General features: G+C 32.5%; 1 protein-coding gene across 11 annotated transcripts in view; it reads right to left on the bottom strand.

Annotated features, from left to right (window-relative positions):
- The window catches only part of LOC117113387 (receptor-type tyrosine-protein phosphatase delta-like), a 103866-nt gene that overhangs the window by 53686 nt on the left and 22965 nt on the right, over positions 1–27215 (bottom strand). For all 11 annotated transcript variants that reach the window (XM_033256704.1, XM_033256695.1, XM_033256697.1 and 8 more), the window contains exon 3: positions 19560–19835. In XM_033256704.1, the coding sequence (XP_033112595.1) occupies positions 19560–19835 (276 nt within the window). The remainder of the gene's footprint in view (positions 1–19559; positions 19836–27215) is intronic.

Genomic DNA, 27215 nt, shown 5'->3' on the forward strand with positions numbered 1-27215 from the left:
AGATTTCTACTGAAGTTTATCATCTCATTTCTATTGCTCAATAACAACAGAATAATATACAGGAAGAAAAACTTGCACAACCAAAGCCTCTTTTCTGTTTTCTAAAAAAGTCGTTTTAATAGAATTTATGAGCACACTGCAATCATAATCAATGCTTTTCTAGCTTGCGAAAGGCATAAATGGAGGTAATTTTGCAACATCAACCAGTAGCTGATATAAATTACCAAGGTTTACATCAAGAACATTAACATAGTAATGTCGATTTTGTGATTCTCAATAAAAGATGGTAAATGGTGACATAAACGTTGTGGGTGTTGGAATTTTAATCCTACAATCAATTTCAATACTAACTGTATTATAAAAAAAACTGTTAATAGCTATTTCACAATTCTCATCATATATAAAATTTTTGACCAAAGGGTTTAAAAATTTATCGTTTTCTCCCCAAATGATAAACCTAATTATTATTTTATTATTTCTTAATTATTATTATAATCATTAATGTTTTATTGAATTTACCATTTTTAATGTATTCTACATTACAGGCATGAACACCTAATTCAGACCCTCTGAAAAGACTAAACCTAAACCCTCACAAATGCAAGTATTTTAGCCACTAAGCGATAAAAATTCCTTGTTGAATATTGTATTACATATTTTAAATTTATGTACAATACAAAACCTGCATAGATTACACATCTTCACAATGGAAAAATTCAGTACTAATTTTCATATTTCAAAGATAAACAATGGGGGCAGCAGACAGATTGATAAGATACTTAAATGATGATCAGATGAGATTGAAGACTTCACTTCATGCTGTCTAGACTCCTTCAACCAGGTGTAATTTGACCTTGAGGTTTAATTTCTATTAAACATCTAATGGAGGTACCTAATTGCATGTGGCCATATTCTTCTTTTTGACTAAGAGAAACCTGTTTTTGTTCCGAAGGAGACTGTCATATGAGATAAGTAGAGAAGACAGGTGTGCACGCTATACCTGTAGCATCTTATAATGATATCTGATCTAGGACAAACCTCTAGGCCTATAGCGTACTACATTGATGATGTCATATAGCACCATGTGACACCCTTTTGTTGCTAAGCAATGAAACCCAAGCGGTCGATAGGCCTGAGTGCCCTCACGGTTAAACCACAGTATAAATAGCTTTTTCACCCAACACACCTTATATAACTTAATTTCACATCTTTCATTTATGCCTTGTAAACTTGAATTTACAATTAAATATACATTCATTTTGTTATGATTAGCTTTTGAAGAATAAGGTAAAACCTGAGGCTTAACTATGGAGGTACTCGGCTGTAATGACTGCTTGGTGATAGGTTCTCAGTAACATAGCCCACTCATGTGGTATCATGAGGTTGCGACGTACAGTAGTACTGTACAGAAAATCTTATATGATGTTGTGGGGAGGTACCGGGGAAGGCAATACAAGCCTGGAATAGGAATGATTCATTTTTATAATGTTTCCTATAGCAGCATTAATATAGATCAGTTCATCGCTTTATATCAAAGGTGCTTTCAAAACAACATTCAATTGTTTATTCTATAATAATGTTATATATTCCCACAAAATCCAGACAAAGAATTTAAAAAATCAGGTTTTTTTTGGTGTAAATAATCCCATTATTCAATCCCATTAGAATGGGTTAAGCCTTTGAAATCATAAGGAACTGATATTGAGATTTTAGTATTAGCACAGCTGAGAAAAATACTTTCAAAACTTTTTAGTAAAGGAATGTGCAGTTTAGAGAAGATTTACTTTTGTTACAAATGCGCATACCATAACAAATACTGTTGCTAGCATTTCTTCAAAAAGAATGTTAATAAAACAGAATTTAGTCAAAACAAGCCTTAAACTTGACCAGTGAGAAGATTATGCTACAACATTCCATGTATTCATCAGAGTTAGATTTATTCAACACAACAAAGCAGATAGTTTGGGAGACCTAGTTAGTCAATGGCAAAGCATCTTCATGAGGCTGAGGAAGGGGGAGGGGAATAAATATTTTTCTTTGTCAGGTTAAAACTCTGGACAATTATGAATGCACATGGTTGTTATTTCAACATTACATGAATATTTTTAGTAACAACAATATCAATTGGTATTATTCTAATACCTTCAAAGGCACCTTCTCTGACAAGATTAAAGTACTTTGTTGTCTCGATCTATAAGCCATCTGGCTGCCTTTAATTCAGTATTAAAATTGGACCCAAGGGACAAAATTACACAAATCTATGCAAAACCGGCCTTATGATATTTTCATACTCCTGTAACTACAGTAGCTGCATAATTGAAGATGTGCACAGTTGATGCGTCACACACGGGAGAATTCGTGCAATTTGCCATGCGCCGAAGCAATGAGGTAAATAGATATAATGGATATAAATAGGGCCTGTTTACTTTCCAGCTGTTAGTATCACTAGTATTATTAAATGGTGATTAATTCATATTTGTTGTACTTTTCCCTATACTTGGGGAGGCCACATTCAGTCATATTAGCCTCCTATAGAGGTCAGCGTACCTCAGATGTTTAACCAACCAAAGATTCAACTAAAAATCAGGTTGCATTTCTTCCCTAGTGGCTCATTTCAATGCAAAGTGCATTGAGCCCAAAGGGAGGGCTGGGTTTAGAAACATCAATCAAAATCATTTACCAAAATTGTTGATGTAAGGAAAGAAGTCGATAAAGTTCTGAATTATGTATAAATTTCTAACATAACTGTTTTCATCATGAATTAATTAAATTTATCACTCAATTTCATTTCAAAATTTCAAAATACAAATCGCTACTAAATATATTATAGCAGTGACACTATGGTTTGAGGGTGAAATTTGAACCATGCAAAAGACATGAAATAAACTCTACAACTAAAGGTTAATACAGCAAATGAACCAACTCTGTTTGTGTTTGATTTAAAGCCATCTTTTCAACAATGCAAACCAATTCCAATATCAGGTCCATGAATTACTACATACACAGTGACATAAATACTGTTTCTTGAATAGTTGATACTTACACAAGCTACTGTACTGTAGTTTGACTGTTTTTCATAATATAACTGTTTTGAATATTAGGCTCATGAAATCATGTTTTTTTTTTTGTGTAATATTTATATTTTTGTGATATGTATGTATGTTATATTGTTTTATTGTATAAGCACAGGAAAGCAAATTTCATGTATATTTTTATATGTAACAGTAAAATCTATTTTTAATCTTGATTTCCCAAGCCATGTTTTGTAAAATGAAAACAAGCTTGAAAATCAGGTCTATAAATTTTTACTTTGTGACACCTCAAAGCATAGAAACCAAGTATAGTATTATGCACCATACAAGTCCGCAACCATTACTCTCCCAATTAAGTACCCTTCCGTCCGAACAGAGTTTGTAAACAAGAAAATTTGTAATTTAGAGATTTCAAATTTTCATAGCATCTCATGCTACATGTATACTACAGGCCTAGGTAGACCTAAGCCTCGCCATGGACTAAAGTTTATGTCACAAAATATAATGTAAATTTAACTGCTTTCGGCTAAAACATAATAATATACAGAAGACAAAAGTTATCTGATTTCAAAATGAAAAAATGACCATTAATATCAAAAACAAGTGCTGCAAAACATGTACACCATTGATGAATACATTATATTATGTGTCTACAACACAGATGAAAAATTCAAGGTCATCTTATTCAGAATGAAACAATTCACTCCAAGTCATTAGCAGACACAAAATTATAATACATCCTATCAACACAAATGCAACTAAAGAGATGACACTGATCAATGACTCAGAAGTAATTAATTTAGGTCTAAATGAAGAACTAACAACAACCAACGAATATAGACAGAATATAGTAGATGAGAAAACTCATAATTATAGTAATAACCATGTTCGTTTTTAAATTTATGCATCACATACTATCAGAAAATAATGGTGTATTCGAACAATTTTATATGAAATAAACTATTCGGGGCAATTTAAAAAATGAAATACAGTAGACACTTCATTTTATCTTACTATCAACTAAAAAAGTCGCACCAAATGAGATGACATAATCCAGTGATATTGCATGCTGTCTACTTTGTTTATATTCATTTATGCATCCACCAAATTTCATTTTATTTTCAGAACTATTATTAGAATATTGTTAAAATCTTTATCTATACATTATGCAATTTCCTGTCTAATTGTCCTATAGGATTTATTCATGCACATGAATATCAAGTTGTATTTAAATGTCAGGTTTATAGTGCCTAGATGAACAGATTTTTGTTGAATGAATGGATTAATGTATAGGCAGGCCTACATAGATTGATGAGTCAATGTATGAACAGATGGACAGATAAAAACATTTCATTAGCCTGAGGACATTTCTTAATTTCGATAGAAGAGACAAAAAATCATGAATATAAATGGCTAATCAAAAAAAGATGATAAAAGGCACTAAATATGGAACAAAAAAAGTTATACCCCTATTTAGGATATAATATCTAAAGGGACTTCATACTACTCTCTACTTAAAGTAATCTTAGCAACATTCGTGAGATATTGTATGTTCTATAATAAATAATAAATGTCAAATAAATTTACTGTTGGCAGGTTTTTTTTTTTATAATTTATCTTTTGAAACTTAAAGTTTGTAGACCAATAACTTTTGATTTATCTCCAAGCCGTAGGATTAGGTCATTTTTATGCTCTGTGGCTTGCACTGCAAACCACAACACAAAACCATAACTTAAACAACATGAGGAAATGGACAAAGAACAGATTCCTCAAAACATCTTTAAACATTTTAAACAAATGTTATTGTCCTCCAATAGTAAGCAAATTGCCACTGAGAGGATGGTCTATTATGTTCAGAGTTCAAAAGTAAGACTTATGGAGCAAAAGTCGTTTTTAGCCATGAGTCAAAAACCCTGCCTTGGATGTGGACTAACACCACAAACCTATTTCCAATTGAGTAAAGATTTCAATCTAAATTTATAACATAATGGGCCTGGGAGGTTAAACCGGCAGACCACTGTGAGAGCATAAGTTTGAATTACAATAGACTTAATAGTTACACCTGTACTTTATCAATCCCTTGAAAGTAACAAAGTTCAATGCTAGCTATGTAAATTTTAGGGGCGTCTGGCAGCGGCAGAACCACAATCAAAAGGCTATTTCTATTCGAAACATTTTATGGTCATATACTCAAAGTTACATTCATGGGTATGTTTTTTAATGCAACATAAGTCATTGCATGTATTTATTTTGGTAGTACATTCTGCCAAACTAAAAATGGTTTTACACTATCGCATACTTCCACAAAAAAAAATCTACCCTTTACCTTTGTATCAGTAACTTTACCTCTGTAATTACAATTTAAAAAGAGGTAGTGCATTAACTTTGAACATAATACAAGATCATTATTAATAAAAATTAAATATATCTTGTTTAATACCTGTTCAGTATAAATCTATTACAGTATTCAGCCTGGAGTAAGCATAAAAATCGGTTGGAGGGCCAAAATGAATTTTTGATTTAACACTGAGGGCCGCACCCAAAAAACATTACTTTTTACAGATGATCGGTGTCGGGGCCCTAAAAAATAAGGTATTTGTTAGTCAAAATGGCGGGCAAGGCCACATATATTGTTAATTCATTTTCGCGGGCTGCAAAAAAAAAAATCACTGCCGCGGGCCGCACTTTGCTTTAAACAAATTCTCATAATGAGGCTTGGAATGAAGTGTAGTTTTCACTTTTTAAAACAATCTGTGTTAGATTTGAACCCAGGACCCTAGGATTGGAATGCAAACATCTTAACCACCAAACTGTTCAACTTCACACCAAGTAGTCATCAGCTAAAATAATAAAGTGCAGTGGGAATATCAACAAACAATTAGTGTTAAGTATGCTGTTTGTCACTTTCATATTACTCACGCTTTTATATAGAGGCTTATACATATCATACTCAACATTTATTATTATGAATATTTTATTAATATGACATCATCAAAATTACTCATTTGCCATAAAGTTCAATGACATCAGGCTAAGAAAAAAAAAAAACCATTCAATAAGAACTATACTTTTTAGAATGGTTCTTTGTGGCAGTAGAAACGAGGACCACAAATCTTAGCCAGTAGGGTAGGCCTATGCCTTGTTCTAATAGAATTGTTGAAAAAGACGGAATCGAGAATTAATTTTTAAAAATTCTATAAAATACTTTTCATCTACTTAATTTAGGCATTTTACATATCATTAACTAAGTTCTTCAACAATGATCACAAGTATCAGACATGTTCCACCAGTCGCAATCCTTATATTGCACTAGTGATTTTGGAAATGTGCCTAGTGATTTTGGAAATGTGCCTCCTTCCTCGTTCTGGTAATAATCCTAGCAGATGTATTCTGCAACAGTTAAAGGTGATGCCTGGATCATTCTCTTAGAAATACCAAAAAAGGAAGACTTCCAAGATGTGAATTAACGATTACATGAATCAGTTGTTCAGTTGCTTTCCTAGAAAGGTACTTCCTAATCCTTTTTACATTGCGCAAGTGATATGCTGAGGAGCTAGTGATTTTGGATATGTGCCCTAATTCTAAACATAAAGTACTTGATCCATCTGACATTCAAAATGTTTAGGTGGAGGTCTTGACATTTCTTTGTTGAGGGGAACTAAAGACAGTAAAAGTCATTTCTGTCATTTTTAATTGTATTCTGGGTTATTTTTCAAATGCGCAACCGTTTCATGTTGAGTCAAAATTTAGTTGCGACACGTTTCCTATCTTATTACAGTAATCTGATAATTAATCAATGATAACCGTTTCTAGCTCGATTTTTGGTAGAAACACAACATTTGATCCTATGTGAATTTTTTAAAGTAGCATATCGTTCTTTACCCCTTGCCATCTATTTAATAGACTTAATAGATATATAAGTCAAGGCATAACAACGCACCACATTACATCACATGCTTAATACAAGATCACTCCACCAAGCGAACATTACGTTCTAGCACTAAAGGGCTTCTTCATACCCCTAAAGCATTCACACAGTCATATGACAATTGTGCCTTTTCATTTGCTTCTCCAACCAACTGGAATAACATCCCATTACACATCAAATATGCAACTTCCATCATTACATGTAAATCTCTTCTTAAAAGCCATCTGATTTATGTTATGGTTGATAAAATGGCTCCGAAACTGCTAAATATCGGGATGGTGTCCGACGGGGGATAGTTTAACCAATTGTAGATAAGAGTAATATACTGTATTCAAGAGTAGTTAAGCCTGGCTTAATGTGTTAAGGACATCCTGGGTACGACATTAAACTCCATCCGGTCGAAGCATCGGTGACTAAACTGACAACCCTCTCAGATATGTCTTAGTGACTGCTGAGGGAAGGGTGTTTATGGTCACCCAGCAGCAAGAAAAACCAACAGCTGAACAAAGGGCGGATGAGCTCCTCAGAGTCAACAGCTAATCATTCATTAGTTTAAGGAATAGGAGTAGTTTAGTCTCATTGTTATTATTGTTATGATTATTATTTTATTTTATTTTATTCTTGTTTTATTCTTATTTGCATTTTCTCAGTTGGCCTATATTTCAGCAATATGCGTTATATAAATATAACATTATTATTATTATTATTAATTATAGCTGACAAATTATTAACAATGGATGACTTGTATCCCTTCCACATTGTGATCATAAGTACATACTAAATTTTTCATTAAAATCCATGAAGCCTAAAGTACTGTATTAATTATTCAGTGTGTATTTGTTACAAGCTTAAAAGCATTTTACTTCAAATGAATTAAAACACATCACAATTTTTTTTATACATTTATTTATTTTTTTAAAATCAAGATTTTACAAATGGAAGGTTTTACCCGATCTGGTTATCTCACAGCAAAAATATGAAAATATTTACAAAAAATTTTATTTCCTATTTTACATCCAAAATAATGAATTTGACAAAAAAATTGCAGGCAAACACCTGCTACATATCATTGTTCATGACCCTCTCTTGTACATAAAATTAAAAACATAGGAGCCACATTTAAGCAAGGACGCATCTAATTGAAATTAATGCTGTTGGGAGTTTGGCACCAGCTTTAGAAACCCCTATTTGCTTTAGCGCTTGCTTTATTCACAATTACTAAAGAACAACATTTGGCGCATTCGAGTGAAGTCAGCTATTATTAAGTAGCGACCAAATCCCCTCACTACCTGCTTGAATGGATTTGGCACCCCAAAGTATGGAGCCTAAAACGGCCATGTAATGGTGCCCTTACAGAAGCATTTATGTCTGCCAATGAAGACAAGCGTGGGAGAAATCAACCCAGTCTCATTAAAATGTCTAGCATTAACCCTTAAGATTACTGCATACCTTTTCTGTAATGAAGCATCGTCTTTGGCTATATATTGGACAAAATTTAAACATTCCAAGAACACAGAATTTAAAACTTCCATTTACTTATTTCATTTATTAAAAAGGAGAACAAAACAAAAGTTTAGAGAATAAAGAAATAGAGAAAGAAACCAAAAGGTTTCACTTTTTTTAAAAGCCATTGATAATTTTTTTTAACCTCAAAAACTGGGGTTTCATGTATTAAATATGTAGGTCGGCAACCTTAGTGGAAGATTTTCCATGGGTTCAAGATACTTAATCATGCGATTTATACTAGCACGCATCTACTCAGAAATCACTAAATATTCAGTGACTCTCAGGATGATAAAGTACAGCACATACACATCATGATGAAGTAGAACACAAAAATAGTAAGCATTAAAAAAAATTGCACTGAAAAGACCACAAGAGACAAATTACTTTGGTTAGTCATGGATGTACAAGGGCCAGCCGAACAAAACAGAATAACGATAATTTGTACAATTAGGTGAATGCCGACTTGGCTAAATGCCATTTTGGGGACTTTATCGTGATCTTAGGATAACAATAGAGGGTAGATGCTAGGACAAAGGGCACATTGCCTGGACTCTAACACAAACAATAGCAGCCACAAACTAGCATTGAAATTTAGCAACCTTGAGTGGGGCCCTGCACCAGTTAGCTCATAAGGCCGAGAGAACAATGGCAAGACAAACCAAGCTTTATGCTTAAGGCAGAACCACTCAATCATTACAAATGTACATTGTTATATTTAAGGGGGAAAAAGTTTACCTAATAAAGATTACATTAAATACAACCACTATCTTAAAAGCACATGATTAATCTATACTATATAAATTAAAAGCAGCTTTTTCTCTTAAAAAAATTAATATTTCATACAAAACTGTGTCAAAGTTTTACAAAGGTTTCTCTTGGTTTACATTGGTGTTTGTTTGAGTAAAGAATTAAATTTTAAGTAAACTATTGATCATTGTTTTCGTAAATCTCTGGCACCGTCTCCTTGACCTAGACAATAGAAAGAACTAGAAAAATATTGTTTAAATTGGTAATCTATCTAGGTCGTTTGAAACTCTCATTTAGTTGTTATTTTCACCTGTAGTCCTTCAACTTACAAAGTTATTTTAAGTGCTTTAGTTTCAGAAAAAAAAAATGGAAAACAAAACATATGGTTTATGTGAGGACTTAGATCTATTCGAAATAATAGAAGCATTGTCTTGATGACAAGCACAGGTACAAGGGGAGGGATTAAGCATGAATAAGGAATTGTTTGAAGTCAACTAAGGGAACAGGGCACAAAGTACCAAATTATCACGATCAATACTAACTGGCGTCAATCGCATGCAACAGTTACACTTCTCTGATTCTGTGTTATTTTCTTCTGTCCATGGCGCTGTCATTTCAAGATGTCGATTGTATCGCTCACTGATTGAATTCTAAATAATTTAAAGCATTTTTTTCCCTTTCTATTGGGAATGTACAATAAGTGGACCTTGTCTTGCTTAAAGGCTTTATCCATTACGCACAATAATCATAATTCATTTTATTCATATTAATTATCATTGCATAAGGCCAAAAATTTAAAAAAATGTTTCTCATGCTTTTCCTTATCCAATTTATTTTTAGGCTTTCTAAAAAAACCTTTACTAGTCCAAACACTTTACCCAAGTCTTAAAATATAAAAAATTTATTTAACTAAGAAAAAACTTTTAACAAGGCCGTAAAAGCATTGTACAACTCAACAAAACAGAAAGTAAAACAAAATGGTAAAAATAGACTTATTAAAAAAGAAAATCACATTAGGGCCTACTGAAAGAATCTTAACTACATTAACTAAACTGAATTATCGTCAATAAACTTGCATCATTAACTATAATAGTTTGATTGATTTTTATTTTCATTTTAAAATTGGAAATTGTATTTAAGTTTTTGAGGTCATCACTAAGTTCATTCCATAATTGATAAACTACTTTTTTTTAACAACATCCACATACTTGTTGAGTCATATTAATAATTTTTAAATTTTTCTCTTTGTAAGTATACTGCACATTTAGTACGTATAATTATTTTGTCACGTGGAAAGGACAGCAATTTTCATGGCACGATTTCAGCTAAAACCCTGGAATTTGTAGCCAATATTACACGCCAGAATATATCATTGAAAGGTAAGTCATATTTGACATGGCAACTATCAAAATAAATTACACTTTTCATAAAACTCACATCAACAACTATGATTTACAGGGATACTTTCAATGCCTTTTATTTCAAAACTTTTAAATAAATGACCTAGATATTAGTACCACTCATTCTGGGGGGGGGGGGGGCATCCTCTCAAATCCTTCAACCAACTCGGGCCTACGAGCCCAAGTCCCCCTGTCAGACAGCCCAGCGTGCCCTCCCCCTCCCCCCAGAAAATATATCCTAGAGCCGGCACTGTGTGTAAGGCCAATCTTTAACATTCAATTATTAAATAAGTCATCAACTGCAATCCTAAAGCTCTATCCACACTATCAAATTTTCTTTGACAAAAAAATGTGACAAGCCCATATATAGTAATGCTATGCCTATATATGGTCATGCTGTGATGTCATCATGCCCATATATGGGCATATCACACTTTTTTGTCACACAAAATTTGATAGTGTAGACAGAGCTTAACATGTCTAGGCCCTAGGCTCTGATTTGTTACCAGATGACAAAATTTCCTTGCAGGTCATTTTGACCAATCTGATTTCTCATCTGAAAAAAATTTGGTTTTCGATAACTCTAATGATCCCTGTTCACATACCAAAGTTGGCACTTCATAATAAACTTGATGCTGAACAAACAAACATGTCAATTTTCCAAATGAATTCTTGGAATATGATCAAGGTAGCGTAATGGCTTGTTTAGCCTGTCGATCAAATATCGTCATAGTAACACAAGATTGGTTTACCTTAAAATAATTACATCTAATTAGAGTAATAAGATAGCATGATATCCAGTCTAATAACAGTAATTATAATTGTATAATTAATTTCAGATTGATACCAATACTTCAGCCAAATGATATCAATATTTAATAATAATGATAATCAAAACACATGAAAATTCCTCTTAGATGACAGACAATCAATTTTTTATTTTGATATTGGCATCACGAATACCACCGAGGGTTTAATTTTTGCTCATTTTTAATAATTTATTTGTTAATAATTATAATAATAATAATAATAACAATAATAATAATAATAATAACAATAACAATAATAATAATGTCATCTTATTAGGCACACATATCCATATCTTGGTAAGAGCTGCTCGCGGCGCCATTTTCCACCTGCAAAGTGTGCATGTAGCCTTTTTTCTGCATTATTTTTTTTTTATTAATTAATTTTATTTTAATTATTTATTTATTTTCAGGTATATTTATTTTACGACAGAACTGACATGGATGGGAAGATAGGCAAAATAAAGACAAATACTCTTCGGGGTCACCATTCATCACCACCCTGGAGCATTCCAGGGTGGTGAATTAATGTTAACTTTTGTATTTAGTAAGAACAATCTTTTATGTCTTTCATATTTCACTATTTTGTAGAACTATACCATCATCATCACGAAGATGATGTGTGATGTGATTTAAGGTCATGTGACAGCAGCATCACCATCTAATGGTACCAGTATATTTTTATATTGAAAACTGCAATTTCCATAAATTTTAAACATACTGTACATCTCAGGAAATCTTCTTGCAATGAAGAGCATTGAACAGCAATGAATTTACACATTATATATTTGGTCAAACTTAATCTAACACAAAAAATACACAACCGTATAGTAGGGGGACCTCTTATACAACCGACATATACATTTTAGATTTTTAAAATCATGTTTGTCTTTTGTGCGGATCACCTATAACATGTGAATTTACTACTGCAATAAAGCTATATTATGTTAGTACGAATAAACGGAATTTTAAATACAGGGAAATTAGATTTTGATGAACATTAAAATATCATAAAAATGGTATTATTTGGAAGATTAGCCCTGTATTTGGCTCGGTTTTTAGCAAGCTAGATGCAGTATCAAGACCATAAAGAGCAGGAAAAAGTATAAATTCCGACGGTGACATCGGGGGGGGGGGGAGAGGGAGGGATCATCTTATGTGGCCAAAATAAAAAAATTTGTCTAAAAATCTACTTAAGTGTTATCTTATACACGGGTTGTCTTATACGTGGGTCACCTTAAACACACGTATACGGTATTAATAACAAGTCTTGACATACTTTTGTCTCTTTACTCTTATCATAAATGTAATTATTTGGATTTAGATAAATATTATAACAAAGTTATTTTAATTAGGAGATGCTGTTTATTAGCAAATTAAGCATTATCGTGTCCTATCCTGTTAATTTCAACTCAACACACTATGTCAAGGGTCAAATAAGTACAGAATACAAATGTTTGTTTTGTAAATTATTATTAATTTAACCTATTTTCGCAGAAAAACAGGTACCCATGGGTACTCCCACATTCTTCAAATGAGAAAGCATTGTTACCCAATGCATGTATTTTTGGCAGTGTCACTTACACTGGGTTGAATATCTGTAGCTTTCATCCCATCTGATGAGAAGCCTGGGGCTTCTCTTATTAAACTCAGGTCAAAACCATTTCACTTAGTTATAGAAAGGTGTGATACTCATTTTAATCTCTTCTCACTTGTAATTCCTATAGTTGTTGCCCTACTACTTAAAATTTATATTTGAAGATAAAATTTTAATGTATTTTTTTATATTTCAAAACAATTCATGAATACAGTACGTTATAAAAAGAATCAATAGAAAACTATCAATGAATATATCTTAACATAGGCAGTTTTTAATCAATATTTTGTTGGTTATTATCTGTTTCATCAATAGTGTTCCTTCTTTATATTGACGACCTGTTGTTGTACTAGGTATTATTACGGATCACTCCACTGTGAGTGAATATAAAGTTGTCAAATATGGATGTTTTAAAAATTATTGATATATATTTAATATTGGGTCTTCTCTCTTTTTAAAATTATTATTTCCTTATTATATGACCTTTCTTATTGCTTATGTTTCCATGGTGATCAGTTGCCCATGGATAATGAGGATTTGTATTATCAATAGTCATAAAAAATATGACAGTGTGAAAATTATATTTCAAGGATTTTCATTAGAAAATAAATTCTTATAAAATTCAGATCAGTTTTATATAGGAATGCAACAGCATGAACTTAATTAGGCGAGACTTTTTTATACATTGCTTTGCGAACCTGCCACCTCCCCCACCAATAATGATGATTCAAATAAAAATACAATTTTATTTTTGGCCAATTAGCATACCCGCTACCACGAAAAAGATGGAAATTTCTGAAAAAAAATAAAAGTTTCTCTTTATTTTTGTTACGCCCACCACTGCCTTGAAATCTCCAAAGATAAGATTGATATTTCTTCCTCATTATATAACTTAAAAGCACTGAACCATCCCATTACTACACTGTTTACATTCAACAATAATTTTTTCTCCTCCATCATTGAGTAAATTCTTATAATTCTTTTGGCAAAACTATTTGCTAAATAAGGAAACAAAATTTTAATTTTATTTTTTTCCGCATTCAACTGATGATATTTTAAAAAATTAAGTTCGTGAAACAAGGTATAAAAAAAGACTTGCCTTACCGTATGATAAAAAAAATTTTAGGACATTTATAAGAAAAAAATAATTAGGATGCCTAGAACCGGAACTAGACTGCAAAATTGCAGTATTAATCTATCATTTCCATTTAAATGCAATCTTCCCAATACCGTCAATGGTGGAGTTCAATCTAAAAATGACTTAAAACAAAATTAAATCTACCAGCAGTAAGATTAATGAACCACCATATTAACAACAACGAAACCCGCATTTTTCTGGCGGAGATCGTTTTCATATCAGGTAGAACTATCTCTGATATTAAAGCCATCTGTGCTGCTCAACTTCGCCAGCCATAAAAATTCATAAATGCAGAATGCTCGATGTACCTAATGTAACGCTGATGTAACTCGACCACTCTGGAAATCAGTGCTTCAGCACTGAGAGTGTCATTTAGTATAAACACAGAATAAATAATCATCTACATTTGTATTTTGATAAAAGGTCAAATAACCTATTTGAACATGGGGAATACTTTTCATTAGAAATGAAAGTGACAAATATGGAAATTACATCAAATTTACATACCATGACTACAGCAACTAGTTAGACTAAAAATCCATTTGGCACTCTATGTGTGTATTTGTGTTGATAGGTGAATGTTAATGAATGCTTGGGTGTGTATATTAGAGTATGTTGATGTGTGTGTGTGTGTGTGTGTGTGTGTGTGTGTATGTGTGTGTGTGGATGTAGATGTAGTGTGTAGGTATACAGTATGTAGATATATGTGGATGTACGGATATGAATGTGTAGGTATGTGTATGTGGGAGTAAGTCTACTACAGGCAAAGGAATTATTTTTCACAATTTACTTCAATTTTTTGTGATATTTTCTTAGATAATATTTTGTGAATATAAGGAACAGTTATTTTCAAGTTACTTCTACGAAATCTTGAGGGTACTGTACAGTATGTTATCATTTCTCCAGGTGTCAGTGAAATGTAATGAATAACACATTATTGCTATTAAAGCAAATGTGCATTAAAGGTACAGTGGTGAGTAGGCCTATACTTTGTCATTAGGTTCAGCAAGTCCACATTCGTCCTTTTACAAATACAAACATCCTGAACAAATTTGAACGTTCAGTTCGTACCTATACATTGTTTAAATGAACAGAGTGAAATTGCCCTCAACTTACTACACTGTAAATGTGTTGCACACGTCTTTACGTGCACAGTACTAGGAAGAGCGAACTTACTGTACACTTCATAAGATACAATGTAAACTGCTGAATGTGATATAAACGTCATTCATTGCATGTTGAGTACATTTAAACAGCAAATGAGTACGCGTCCTTTGTGTACAATACATTAGGAACAGTGAAATTCTTGTACACATCATTAGATGTACAGTACATCTGTGAATATGCTATAATGCCATTGCGTATAAGGTAAACTTAAACAGATAATGAGTTGTACACATTTGTGTGTACAGTACATTAGGAACCGTGTACTTACAGTAATACTGTACTACGAATGTGGTATAATCATAATTGCGTGTACAGCACATTGAAACAGTGAACGAGCTGTTCACGTCATTGCGTGTACAATAATTTTAAACAGTGAATGTACTGTACCTTACACATGATTGCGTGTACAGTACTTTCAAACAGTGAAAGCACTGTAAATGCTAATAGCCTGGAAAATTATTAATACCAACGCCTCTTTAATAAGCGCAGAAACCTGATATCAGACAACCAGTCAAATATCAGGTAAAATTGCAAATCGTGAGGTAAATTATCAATAGAAGGAAATTCAAAATGCAAACGACCTCAATTATCATTTCCTTATTCACCTTAATCTGTTGTTTAATTACAAGATTGATTTGTTCTATTTCTTCCGCTACGTTAGATGCCAGGTGATTACATTTTGAAAGGAACACAGAGATAGAACATCCTCAATAGTTAGATTCTTGTACGACTGAGTTATCTTCATGATCGCACATAATAATCAGTTCAATTTGAAATCCAAAAACACATTTTTCACAGGATGTCTCTGGCAATCAATTACTGCATTTATTTTATTTAAATAATTTGAGAAATAATAATCAAATTTACAGCTTTTTACTGGATTGCTTTCATTTGATTTTCATATTTTCAATTTCACTCTATCTGGGTTTCAGTTTGATTTTTTTATGTGGAATGTTTCAGCCACCATATTCCATTCTGGAGACCACAACGTTTCTTACTACCACAAACCCCAGGCAAGGTTTTCAGAATTTATTATATTATATATTATTTTTTATCATGTCGAATGATTAAAGATAACATGTACACCCTTATTTGTTTCATCAAAGTTTACTTTCATCAATCCAAGTCTTGGGGTATAATTCTGATGGTAATTCAAAACAACAGAATAATTAATAACAATAACGATGTCAAAAAAGCGAAAATGATCACCAATCATGATAAATTGATGCCAACATTCGTCTACATTTACCATTATATATATTATTATAAAAACAAGAAGCAGCAAATTTTAGTAGTGATTTCGAGAAATGTTGATGCTGCAACAGCCAGGAGCAATGTCGATCGAACCCTTCAAGCTCTGCAGTCGGCTAAGTGTACGGCACCGAGACGACGAGTCTGTGAGAAAGACTATTAAAGCGACTACGTGTAAGCCATAGCGCTGTAGTATGATAATGAAAATTCACTGTGTGTCACAAGGCATGGATATAATTATTTAAATTATTCTCTGAATAATAGCTGCTTGGCGAATTACAAACAAAATATCGTGCACTGAAATGAGATGTCTTTACATAAAGGCTGAAAAAAAAAATTTCTAGAGAAAAGCAAACGAAAAGCAGTATACTGAATGGCAGATTATTGAAAACATGAAATTGAACATTAATTTCTAATGTATGGTGACAAATACATTTTATGTCCCTAGTTAAGATATCTACATCGATAAAAAAAGGTCTTAAAAATGTTACTTTAGCTATGTTTTGCAATACAGAACAGCTTTGGTATGTATAATTCTAATGAGCAACTGATAAATTGGACATACATATTAATTATTACAAATATTAATAATAGAAGATTAAAGAGACATTTTTTCTTTAAATAATAATGGACACAAGCTATAAAAGTATAATGATGTTTTTTTTCCTTCATGTTATCAATTTGGTTATTCTTTATAAATTGTAATATTTACTTAGTTCTTCAGAAAGTAAAGATATTACAATTTTAATTGTTACTTTAACCTCTGTATTTATTATGTATGTGTTATATTTATTGAAATAAAATGTTAACGCCAGCAGGGGTTTAGCCAGAAAAAAACGAAATTGGCCGCCCAAAATATGCAACATTTGATAGATTTGAAGAATATAAACATAGAACAGGTCCAACTAGGCTAGTCCGACCTTAGTAGGCCAAGTAGTGAAAGCCGTCATGGTAAAAGTTGCCATCCTAAATGATTGTTGGCCGTCCAAAAGATGGCTGGACGGCTCGCTGGCTAAGCCCTTGCCCGCCAGAAATCTCTTTCTTTGGACAATAAACAAATCTTGAATTTGGAATTAAAATGAAATCACATCAACATTGGAGTGGGAAGCAACAACTGAAAGCATTAATAATGTGGTGCCTATATTCCATAATTTACGGTAACTACCGTAAAACCTCGAATTGAAGAACTGGGCTTTTTTTTTTTTTTTTTGAGAACTTTTGGATGGGCTTTTCGAGATAGGCTTATTTTCGAGGCTACTTTTGCAAAGTAAAGAGGGTGGGGGGGCTTCTTTTCAAAATGAATGCTGTAAATTTTAGGAATTAGGACTACAAAGTATAAAACAATAAATAGGGCCACTGTAACATCAATCTGTATCATGGAGTGTATTAACCGGCATTATCTCAACTAACTCCATAAACCAAGCGTGTTTTAATTTATTTTGTTTCTTTGATATTTATGTACAGTGTATGTACTGCACTACCGTAAAACCTTGAATTGAAGCCCTGGGCCCATTATTTTTTTGCGAACTTTGGATGAGCTTCTTTTCGACACTACTTTTGCAAAGTAAAGAGGGGTGCTTCTTTTCAAAATAAATGCTGTAATTTTTGTGAATTTGTAATATTAAAAAAACCTATGCTATCTTGTTTTCGAGTCTAATTTTGCAAACTAAAGGGGCGGCTTCAATTCGAGGCTTTATGGTATCTCAAAAAGAAGCATGCTATCTTGAAAAGAAGAATGTGGGCTTCTTTCCATGGCTAATTTTGCAAACTAAAGAAGGGGGCTTCCATTCGAGATGAGCTTCTTCTCGAGATTAAGCTCATCGGGCTTCAATTCGAGGTTTTACGGTATGTGAGCTAGTACAGGACCGTTTCCACTCCATAAACCTACAATAGAGTGTTATAGAGCAAATACTTTCATTTTATTAGCGAGTTGTTCACTGTTGAATGGGAATGAAATAAAGATAAATAAAATACTGCTACTAATATACTACACAAGCTCAGTAAACTGTCCAGTCCCACATAGAAAACTGGTAAATGGCAAAAAGCTGAGTTGAGAATAATTGACTAGAAGAATATTAAAGCTTGGTAATATGTGGTAATAATAAGGTGGAATTGAGCTTACTTGTGTGTGCATGCTATACATCTCTGGTTTGATCGCTGGTTGACCTTATCCTATAGTAATCGAGGTCTTTTGATCAAGTTCTATTCCAAGTTAATTAAATCTCATCTTAAATTCACATTAACCATCTTGTTCAGTATTGTTTCTCAATACAATTATTTTTTGGCTTTACATTTTCAGTTTAATTAACAAAACTATTAACATTCTTTTTTTTATTTTTGTTATCATATACAATACTTTTTTACTGCTTATTTATTTAATTATTTTTACAAACTAATTATATTGTTAGATAATTATTTTAATACTTATTTTTTGTTATTAACTACTCCCTCTGTGGTTTAATTCCTTTACTGTTACTTCCAGTAACTTATACCTCACATGGGTTTTGGCCTTGGGTGATTTACATGTAGATCTCTACGAAATGGCAGGATATTAATGATGTATGGAAGAAGAAAAAAAAAGTTAAAACAACAATTTGAGAAATTATTGGGATTTGTTGCCACAGTAATAAAGTTTGATGTTTCAAAAGATCACCAGAGGAGGGTCAACAACCTCAGTAACTGTTGGTGAAATACTGTTCATGTTTATGTGATACTGTACTATTAGTTTCTCTCTGCAATTCTAAGCCACAAAAACAATGCATAACCAGCCTGTTAGTCAGTGACTAGGAATGCTAAATAAATAGAGGGAAAAAAATGGTTTCACAAGCTTTGTGACATTTGGAAGTCACAGTTAGTCAGTCGGTTGGGAATGTTTGTGTCTATCGGGCAAGTAGACACTTTGCTATCATCTCTCCTATAAATTGTACTGTAAGAGTAAACCTGTTTCGAGGAATGACGGGATGTGTCACAATTCTCAATCAACTCACCTGCATAAATTGTTAGCAGGCCCTTCGTCTCCACAGACCCGTCGTCATTACTAGCAACGCATTTGAACTCCGCCTCATCTCTAGGCTTGCGTATCCGGTATATTCTAAACAGTGAACCATTATCAAGGTCTGTGACTTCGTAGCGGTCACTTGAGGCCTTTTTCGAGTTTTTGAACCAAGCAAATGAAGTGGCGCCACTTGCTTTGCAGATGAAGATGATCATTGACCCTTCTTTTACTTTTTCGTTACGCAGTTCTTGTGTGATGACTGGCAAATCTGGGGAAATGAAATGATTCATAATTCAATATTCAAATATTTTAAGATAAGCATTAGGCCCAATTTTTTTAATTAGTTTATCGCTTTCGTCCGCATGCCTTCCATTTTATTGAAAAAAAAATTTTTCTTTTTTTCATTTTTCCATTTGTTTATAGTAAATAGTAATCTCAATCATGTATTTTACTTTATAAAGCCTCTCCTTCCCCTCCCCTCCCCCCAACCCTCATCATTTTTCCAGCCTATAAATAGGTGATAAATTAATAATTTTTTGCATTGGGTCTTACAACAATCTTGAATGTTTTTCAAATACAAATATGGTTTATCCAATTATTCACCTCGTTTTAATATTATCCAAAATGTATAAAGTAATGACATAGGATGACAACATATTCCCAAAAAAGTCAAATAACATTATGAACATTAATGTCCTAGAATATTAATGAAAATATTCTAGGACTGTCATCAACTGTGAAAGGTAACATTTTTATATTTTTTTTATTCAAAGTGGCTCTTAATTAATATGACACTATTTATAAATTTCTTCAATATAGACCAGTAACTGTACTGTAATATAACATTTCTTCACAACATTCATGTGTGGTCTTGTTTTAATATAAGGATGGATGTAATTGTCCCTGCCCTAGACTGCTTCTACTTGTACTCCATCTGTCCTCAGCAATTACACTTCCCTAGTTACAGCAGAATTTGTAGTCGCCTAGTGTGGCCGACTACACCAGGTGGTCTATTTTTAGATCATGGCCCATGAAAATAGCAGGCAATAAGCAAAGCATGTCCAACAGAGATCTAGATACCCATCCAGTTGTCATCGCATCCGGCGATTCTTTTTATCCTCAGCGCTAGAAGTGACTCCGGATAAGTGGAATTTAGAGACACAGCAGGAAACATTGGAGTTGGATGCAAGGAAGGCCGGTGCTGATCAAAGGCTTGTAGAAAAGCATGTCGTTCTAGGTAAATTGTCTTTGTCAGGCCGTGATGAAATCATATCAGAGATGATATAGCACCAATTGGTTCAATAACACATAACATACATGGTAATCACAGGCCTTTTTTAAATAACTGGACCTCCTAGGTTTCTGGTGTAATTCCAACTCCGACAGTGCTTAAAATGATTTTTAAAAGGTCATCCACACCATGGTACATAAATGCTAAAAAATACTAACAAATATAGGTCACTGTTTAGTACTGTACACTTATTTCTTATATACTTCTGTTGTGGACTATGTACACGGTATAATTATTCAAAACTGATATAACTAGTTACTGAAACTTTTAATTTTATTCCAGAAATCATTATTAATAACAATAGATCTAACTATCATCAAAGATGTTCTTATCTTTAATTTAAATAAGATATTAAACTAGCATATTACCATAATGAAAGAAGATTGATTTGGAAAGTCTAAACATTTATTTAAATAATTTATGACACACTACATGTTGAAAATATTTTCCTCTAAATTTTTATTGTTGAAAATATTTTCCTCTAAATTTTTATTGTATTTTGGGACACTATAAGTTCATTAGAACTTTTTATGGGTTTTCCCATTTGCCTTTTAAAATTTATATATTATTAAAGTATCTAATAAATTTATTTACCATGGTAAAAAATGTTAATTCATCATCCAATGAAGGCCATGTCTATAGCAACATGTAGTAACTATCAATGATATTATACTAATGAAACCTGCTTTTATGACTAATAATTGTTTTGAATATTATTAGATCATTAACACCACCTTGCCTCTTTGGCATGTGGTTCTTTTTCTCTGCTTTCTTAAAAGCAGTCTTTAATATCATAAGTTTGAATATCCCCATATGATTTTCTTTTTTGTGGTAAAGAAAATACAAGGCCATTCCCATACTACTGTACACAGATTTTGGTTTCTTTGATAAGAACATACAGCGGGTAACATTCGGTCAAAATGATTAGATTGATCACGTCTGGTACATAGTTGATAACATTGTATTCTATGTATATTATCAACAGGATCTTAAAACATTGGACCCTTATGATGATATTAAGCAGATATGAAACAAAATGAAACCGTTATTAAACTTTCAGATCTTCCGGCCCGCAGTCATTATCGGCCATAATTATGCGTATATGTTTAAATTATCAGATGACGGCAATGGGGGATTTCTGTTTATCTGTATTTTATGTATTTTACTATCTTGGCTTGGAAAGTAAAACAAAAAAGGTGACCCTACAATAATAAATTGTTGTGAACCCTTCTTATGAGTCATTTCTTTATCAATTTCACAAAATATGGTACTAAACATACACTAAGTGGTGTATGGGGGGGAAGGGGGAGAAATCACTGTGTAGCACTTGATGAAATTGACAAAATGATGACCTCAACAAAACAAAAATGTTATCATTTCATTATGTACTCTTTTGGGAATAAGGGGCACCTTTTTTGTGGAGGCGATAGGAGAGGAAAGAGCTCTATGCAAAAGAATGTTTTCTCCTTTCTTGAAGATGATTCTTAAAAATAGATGACCACACTAAATAAAACTTGGGTCTAAAAGTATTGATTGGAATCTCTTTGAAAAGTAAGTTAGACTTAGGTTATGACGTACACAAATATGAGTGGGTTGGATACTTCTTTGACTGGGGTTAAATATAGCACATGCATAATACATGAAATGATTCCCTGGATCAACTAAGTCCAACAACACCTGTTACTTCATTCACAAGAAATAAACATTTTAGTTCTAATTTCCAACGTAACAATAATCACCAACGTCATCCTACGACAAAATAAACATTGCGTGTAAAAAATGTCTAAATCACACCAATTTTGAACTTTACTTTAAACAGTTAAAACATTTGAAGAGTCAACAAATACTTTCTAGAATGTAAGATGCATGTAGATTCATTCTTAGGACTTGTTTGTTTGGTGGTAGTCCAAAGCCAATATTAACAGGGTTTGTAGCTAAGCTAACACAATACCAGTTTGCAATGCTGGGTATCCTATTCCAATACGTAGACTTGAGGGTATTCATCACATTCACCATGGGATGTAGAGCACAGTGCAGCAGCCTTGAGAACAAAACAGTCTGGACAATACAAAAGACACATTGGTATGCTAAGGTGTGATCATTTATGATTTGCTATTGATGTTGTTCTGACAACTGACTGTCACTTGCGTTTCTTCAATTTGTCAGTATTTTTTGTTGTGCGACAACAAATCAAAAATTAACTTATTCCTATAAGAGGTCCTCCCGGTGGTGAGGAGAGAGTCATTTTATCAACCAAACAAAAACAATTTTTGTATATTTGATATAAGGACCAATAAAAGCTCTTGAATCTTAAAATTTCAAATGAATTAACTGAACGTTTCCTAACAAACTGTATTGTGATTTTGGTAATTATGGTGATATTAATTGTAAGTTTTATAATTATGCTTGTACAGTAGTTGTAATTATTATAATGGTCTTATTTTTTTATACAGTATTTTAAATTGTATTATATTTGGTAGGAAAATTTGTAAATAGAATGCTGCAATTCAGCTTCTGCTGCCATTGATTGTAAAATTGAATAAAAGAATTGAATTGAAAAAAAATTAACACACATTTCTCCTCATCATATTTCATAATGTTATATGCTATCTAGCATCCCATTTACAAACAAAACACACTCAATTATGTCTCATGAAGAATCACCTCAAATGCTAACTCTTCCTCAACTGATGAGTTAATGTATCACGATTGCGAGATGTAAGTTTAGTCAGCAGAGAGAATTCTTATTTATAGTTAGTACTATTAATGTCACAGGCATCTCCACGAACGTTGATTCAGATGTTTGCCTGGCATAAACCAATCTAAAATTCTAACTTGTCCGTGTAAAACGATTCCTCGCTATTAACTTCAGTACAGACTAACGGTGACTCTTTAACCTTTTCAATAGATTTTGTTCATATTTTATCCTTATTATTTGATTCTTAATATTTGTATGTTTTTATAACCATGATCGTTCATACCCTGTCGTGAAAATTACCCATATTAATGACGAGTCATTAACTAATCCACAAGTTCATGTTTTCAGGTCTATTTAAATTATTCTTAAGGCCATTTTTAAATAGCATGACCTTTTATAACACTCCTCCTAGGAATATGGTGTAGTTAATTATAATCATCATGTTTAACGCAAAATATAGCCTACTGCAAGAGGTAGGTTTTAATGATGTGGCTAGATATGACAGTCAAAGAAAACATCCGCCAGAATGCTTCCTTCAAAATGCCGGTTGCTACGTAAAAACCATGGCGATGTCACTTGAAGTCATGTGACAATATCTTGGGTACAAGCAAACATTTAAGATTGATGACAGCAAGGTTAATAATTCAACACAAATGTCATGTTGCTTACTCCAAGCTGTCAGAAGTCCTGGGTTCAAATCCCAAAGGGGTAATATGTGTTTCCCTTGTTTTGTCTCCCCACAGGCTATAGTCAAACCACAAATATTTATTCAAAGTTATCCTCAAGAGTTTATTCATGTTATTAATTTTTGGGATTTTTGGATTTCTTTCTCACATCAGCACTTAACAAAGATCCTTTCAAAGATATGGAGACAAGCAAATTTCAAATGAAAAACCAAGCTGATTTGAGAGTTGTTTGTGGAAATGGCCTTCAACTCTAATTCATTTAATCCTCATTCATTTTAACTGTACCGACACTGAAGGCACAGGCGACAGACATGTTCATAGAAAGCGCAATGCTCCAATTGGTAGCTTCATACAATAAATGCAGACTTTTATTGTTGAGTAAACGAGTGGAAAACTCCACCTCAGCGTCAATTGATTGCCAATAGAACCTCTTTTACGTTGGCTGGATCTCAGATGTTTTGGGTAATGAGGCAAGTGCTAGATAGTGCTATCGACAAATGTTAATTCATATCACACTGCCGTAGCTAATAAATTCCCTGCATTATGTTGTATTATCAAGAGATATTTTTAACCATTCTTTAAGTAATATAACTTAGATATTGAACATATTAGTGAATGGATGAACACTAATGATAATACAGGTATATAATTTACAACATCTACTCCACACAATATGGTAAATGACAAGACGAAAAATGAAGAGTATACATTCACAAAAAAAATGTGATTATAATTTACTTATTTGTAGTTTGAACTGCGCATGCTCATATCCAAGGTCAATCGACATAAACCTATGTTGTGTTGTTTATGCCGATTGACCTTAATATAGCCATGTGCAGTTCAAACTACAAATTGGCTTGTGTACAATTTTTTTACTACAAAATCCTTCAATTGATCAACAGCCGACTTAAGGATAAACCATATTACCCAGGAAAATCATTTCTCTTTCTAATTTTTATTTGAAATCTATTAACTTTATACAAAGTAATTATAATATTTATTTTTATTTAGTTTATTAGCCAAAGACAGCTGATCAAAGGTACTACAGGATGTAGGCCTACATAATTGAACTAATAAATTATAGAGGACGATGCTGCTTTATAACTAAATTAGTTTACAGCTACAGACAACTACCATAAAAATTAGTTAATGATACCAAACACAATAGGTATAATATTTAGACCACAATCATAAATCAAAATGTCTATTATTATGGGTTGGCCATCTCTTATGTCAATTTGATTTGATGTCTTCATGCTTAACAATCTATAGTTTACTGTTGTTAATAATGACAAAACATATCATAATACGGTAATCTAAAAAAGTAACTGGTTTAAACCAAGGAAATAAATAAGCCCAAATGATATGTTAATTTAACATTCGAAAACAAATTGTAAATTTTTATGAACTAATTTAATTTTGTTTTAATAATTTTCATAACACAAACTCATAATTTATCAATCTGATAAGAATACCTCTTGTGAATTGTCAAATTATTCAGTTACTGTTGAATGAAAGATGCAGTTGTTAAGATTAATAATATATTCAATTTGCTGTTTTTATTAAAGCAAAAAATAAAGCTCAATTCAAAGTAAAGATAAAAAGCTTACATGGGGAAACTTAAAAAAAAAAACCTTAAAAATTCAATTTAATTACTGATTTAAAAATGGTCAAATATGTTATAGCTTCAAATATTAACACACAAAATCGTAACAATTCAGTTCTTATTGGTTTAGAATTTTAACATATTTTAATACTATTAAATGCATCTGTTTTAATGGGTAAGAAATATATTTTAATTAAAAGTTATAAAAATAAATTAAAATTCATTAATCAATAATAAACATTATTATCAGTGTTTTTTAACTCAAAGCAACGAAATCAACTTTTTGTGACGTTTACCAAGTGTTTTCCTTGTGACAATGGCAAATAATGGAGTTCAGAGGCTATGGAGTCAAAGTTTAGACAAGTTACAATGTACACTATTCATATAAAACATAGAACAATTCATATCACATTCTATGCACATATAGAGGGGTGCTAAGCAATCAGTTTAAGCACCACTTGGCAACATGCCAACAAGATAAAAACTCAAAATCGATTTTCTCATACTCTGTAATTACTGTAGCTGTAATCACTACCGGTATGTATTAACTTAATGATAATTCAATACTACCATATACATTGAATTGAAAAAAAAAATATGTTTCCATACAACTTGACCAAAAAAACAATGGAGGCCTCTATTCCCCTTCACAAAAAAACAGCAACACAAACACTGAAGGCTTAATTCCAGCAGGATAAATTCTGGTGGCAAATTCCGGAGTATACTGGAGACAATCCTGAAGAGTTTTCATATTCTGCATGAACATTTAACGTTTCCAGCTAAAATAAAGTATAGACGAGCAGTAGTTAAGTTTAAGAGGGGACCAAAGTTATATAACGACCTCCGCCATGTTCACTGCACACAACTATTAGTTTTTTTTTCCATTTATACTTGATATCCTGTTCATAGCTACTGTTCTCCCATACAGCCCAGTTATGCTTTAAGACTTAAGGAATAATTGTTTCAATCGTGAGAAAAAGTGCTACTGTCCCAGGAATTGAACCCAGGACTATGGGATTTGATAGCAATCATCTTAACCACTAAGCTCTTCAACTCCACATAGTACATTATAAATATTTCAACAATATCCTTGTTTTCATCTCCAATTTTAGTTTCAAAATGTCATTTAATCATTATAAAAGCCACTAGTATTTCTCTTGCTTTTGAGCCTTATCACAACTTCTACTAGAAGATAAAAGCATGATTGTGGGTTAAACTGGTCATTCCCGAGTATTACAAAGGCATCCGAGACCAACATACAGCACTGTTAGTACAGCACATTTGCAACTTTAAAAGGCTCTCATTCGTAACATCCACCATCAATTTTAGTTTCAACAGCCTGGACACGCCAATATGACCAAGCTGTC

This window comes from Anneissia japonica, unplaced genomic scaffold (genome assembly GCF_011630105.1).
Source record: "Anneissia japonica isolate Jap-2015-1 unplaced genomic scaffold, ASM1163010v1 scaffold288111_len316891_cov189, whole genome shotgun sequence".
Taxonomy (NCBI): domain Eukaryota; kingdom Metazoa; phylum Echinodermata; class Crinoidea; order Comatulida; family Comatulidae; genus Anneissia; species Anneissia japonica.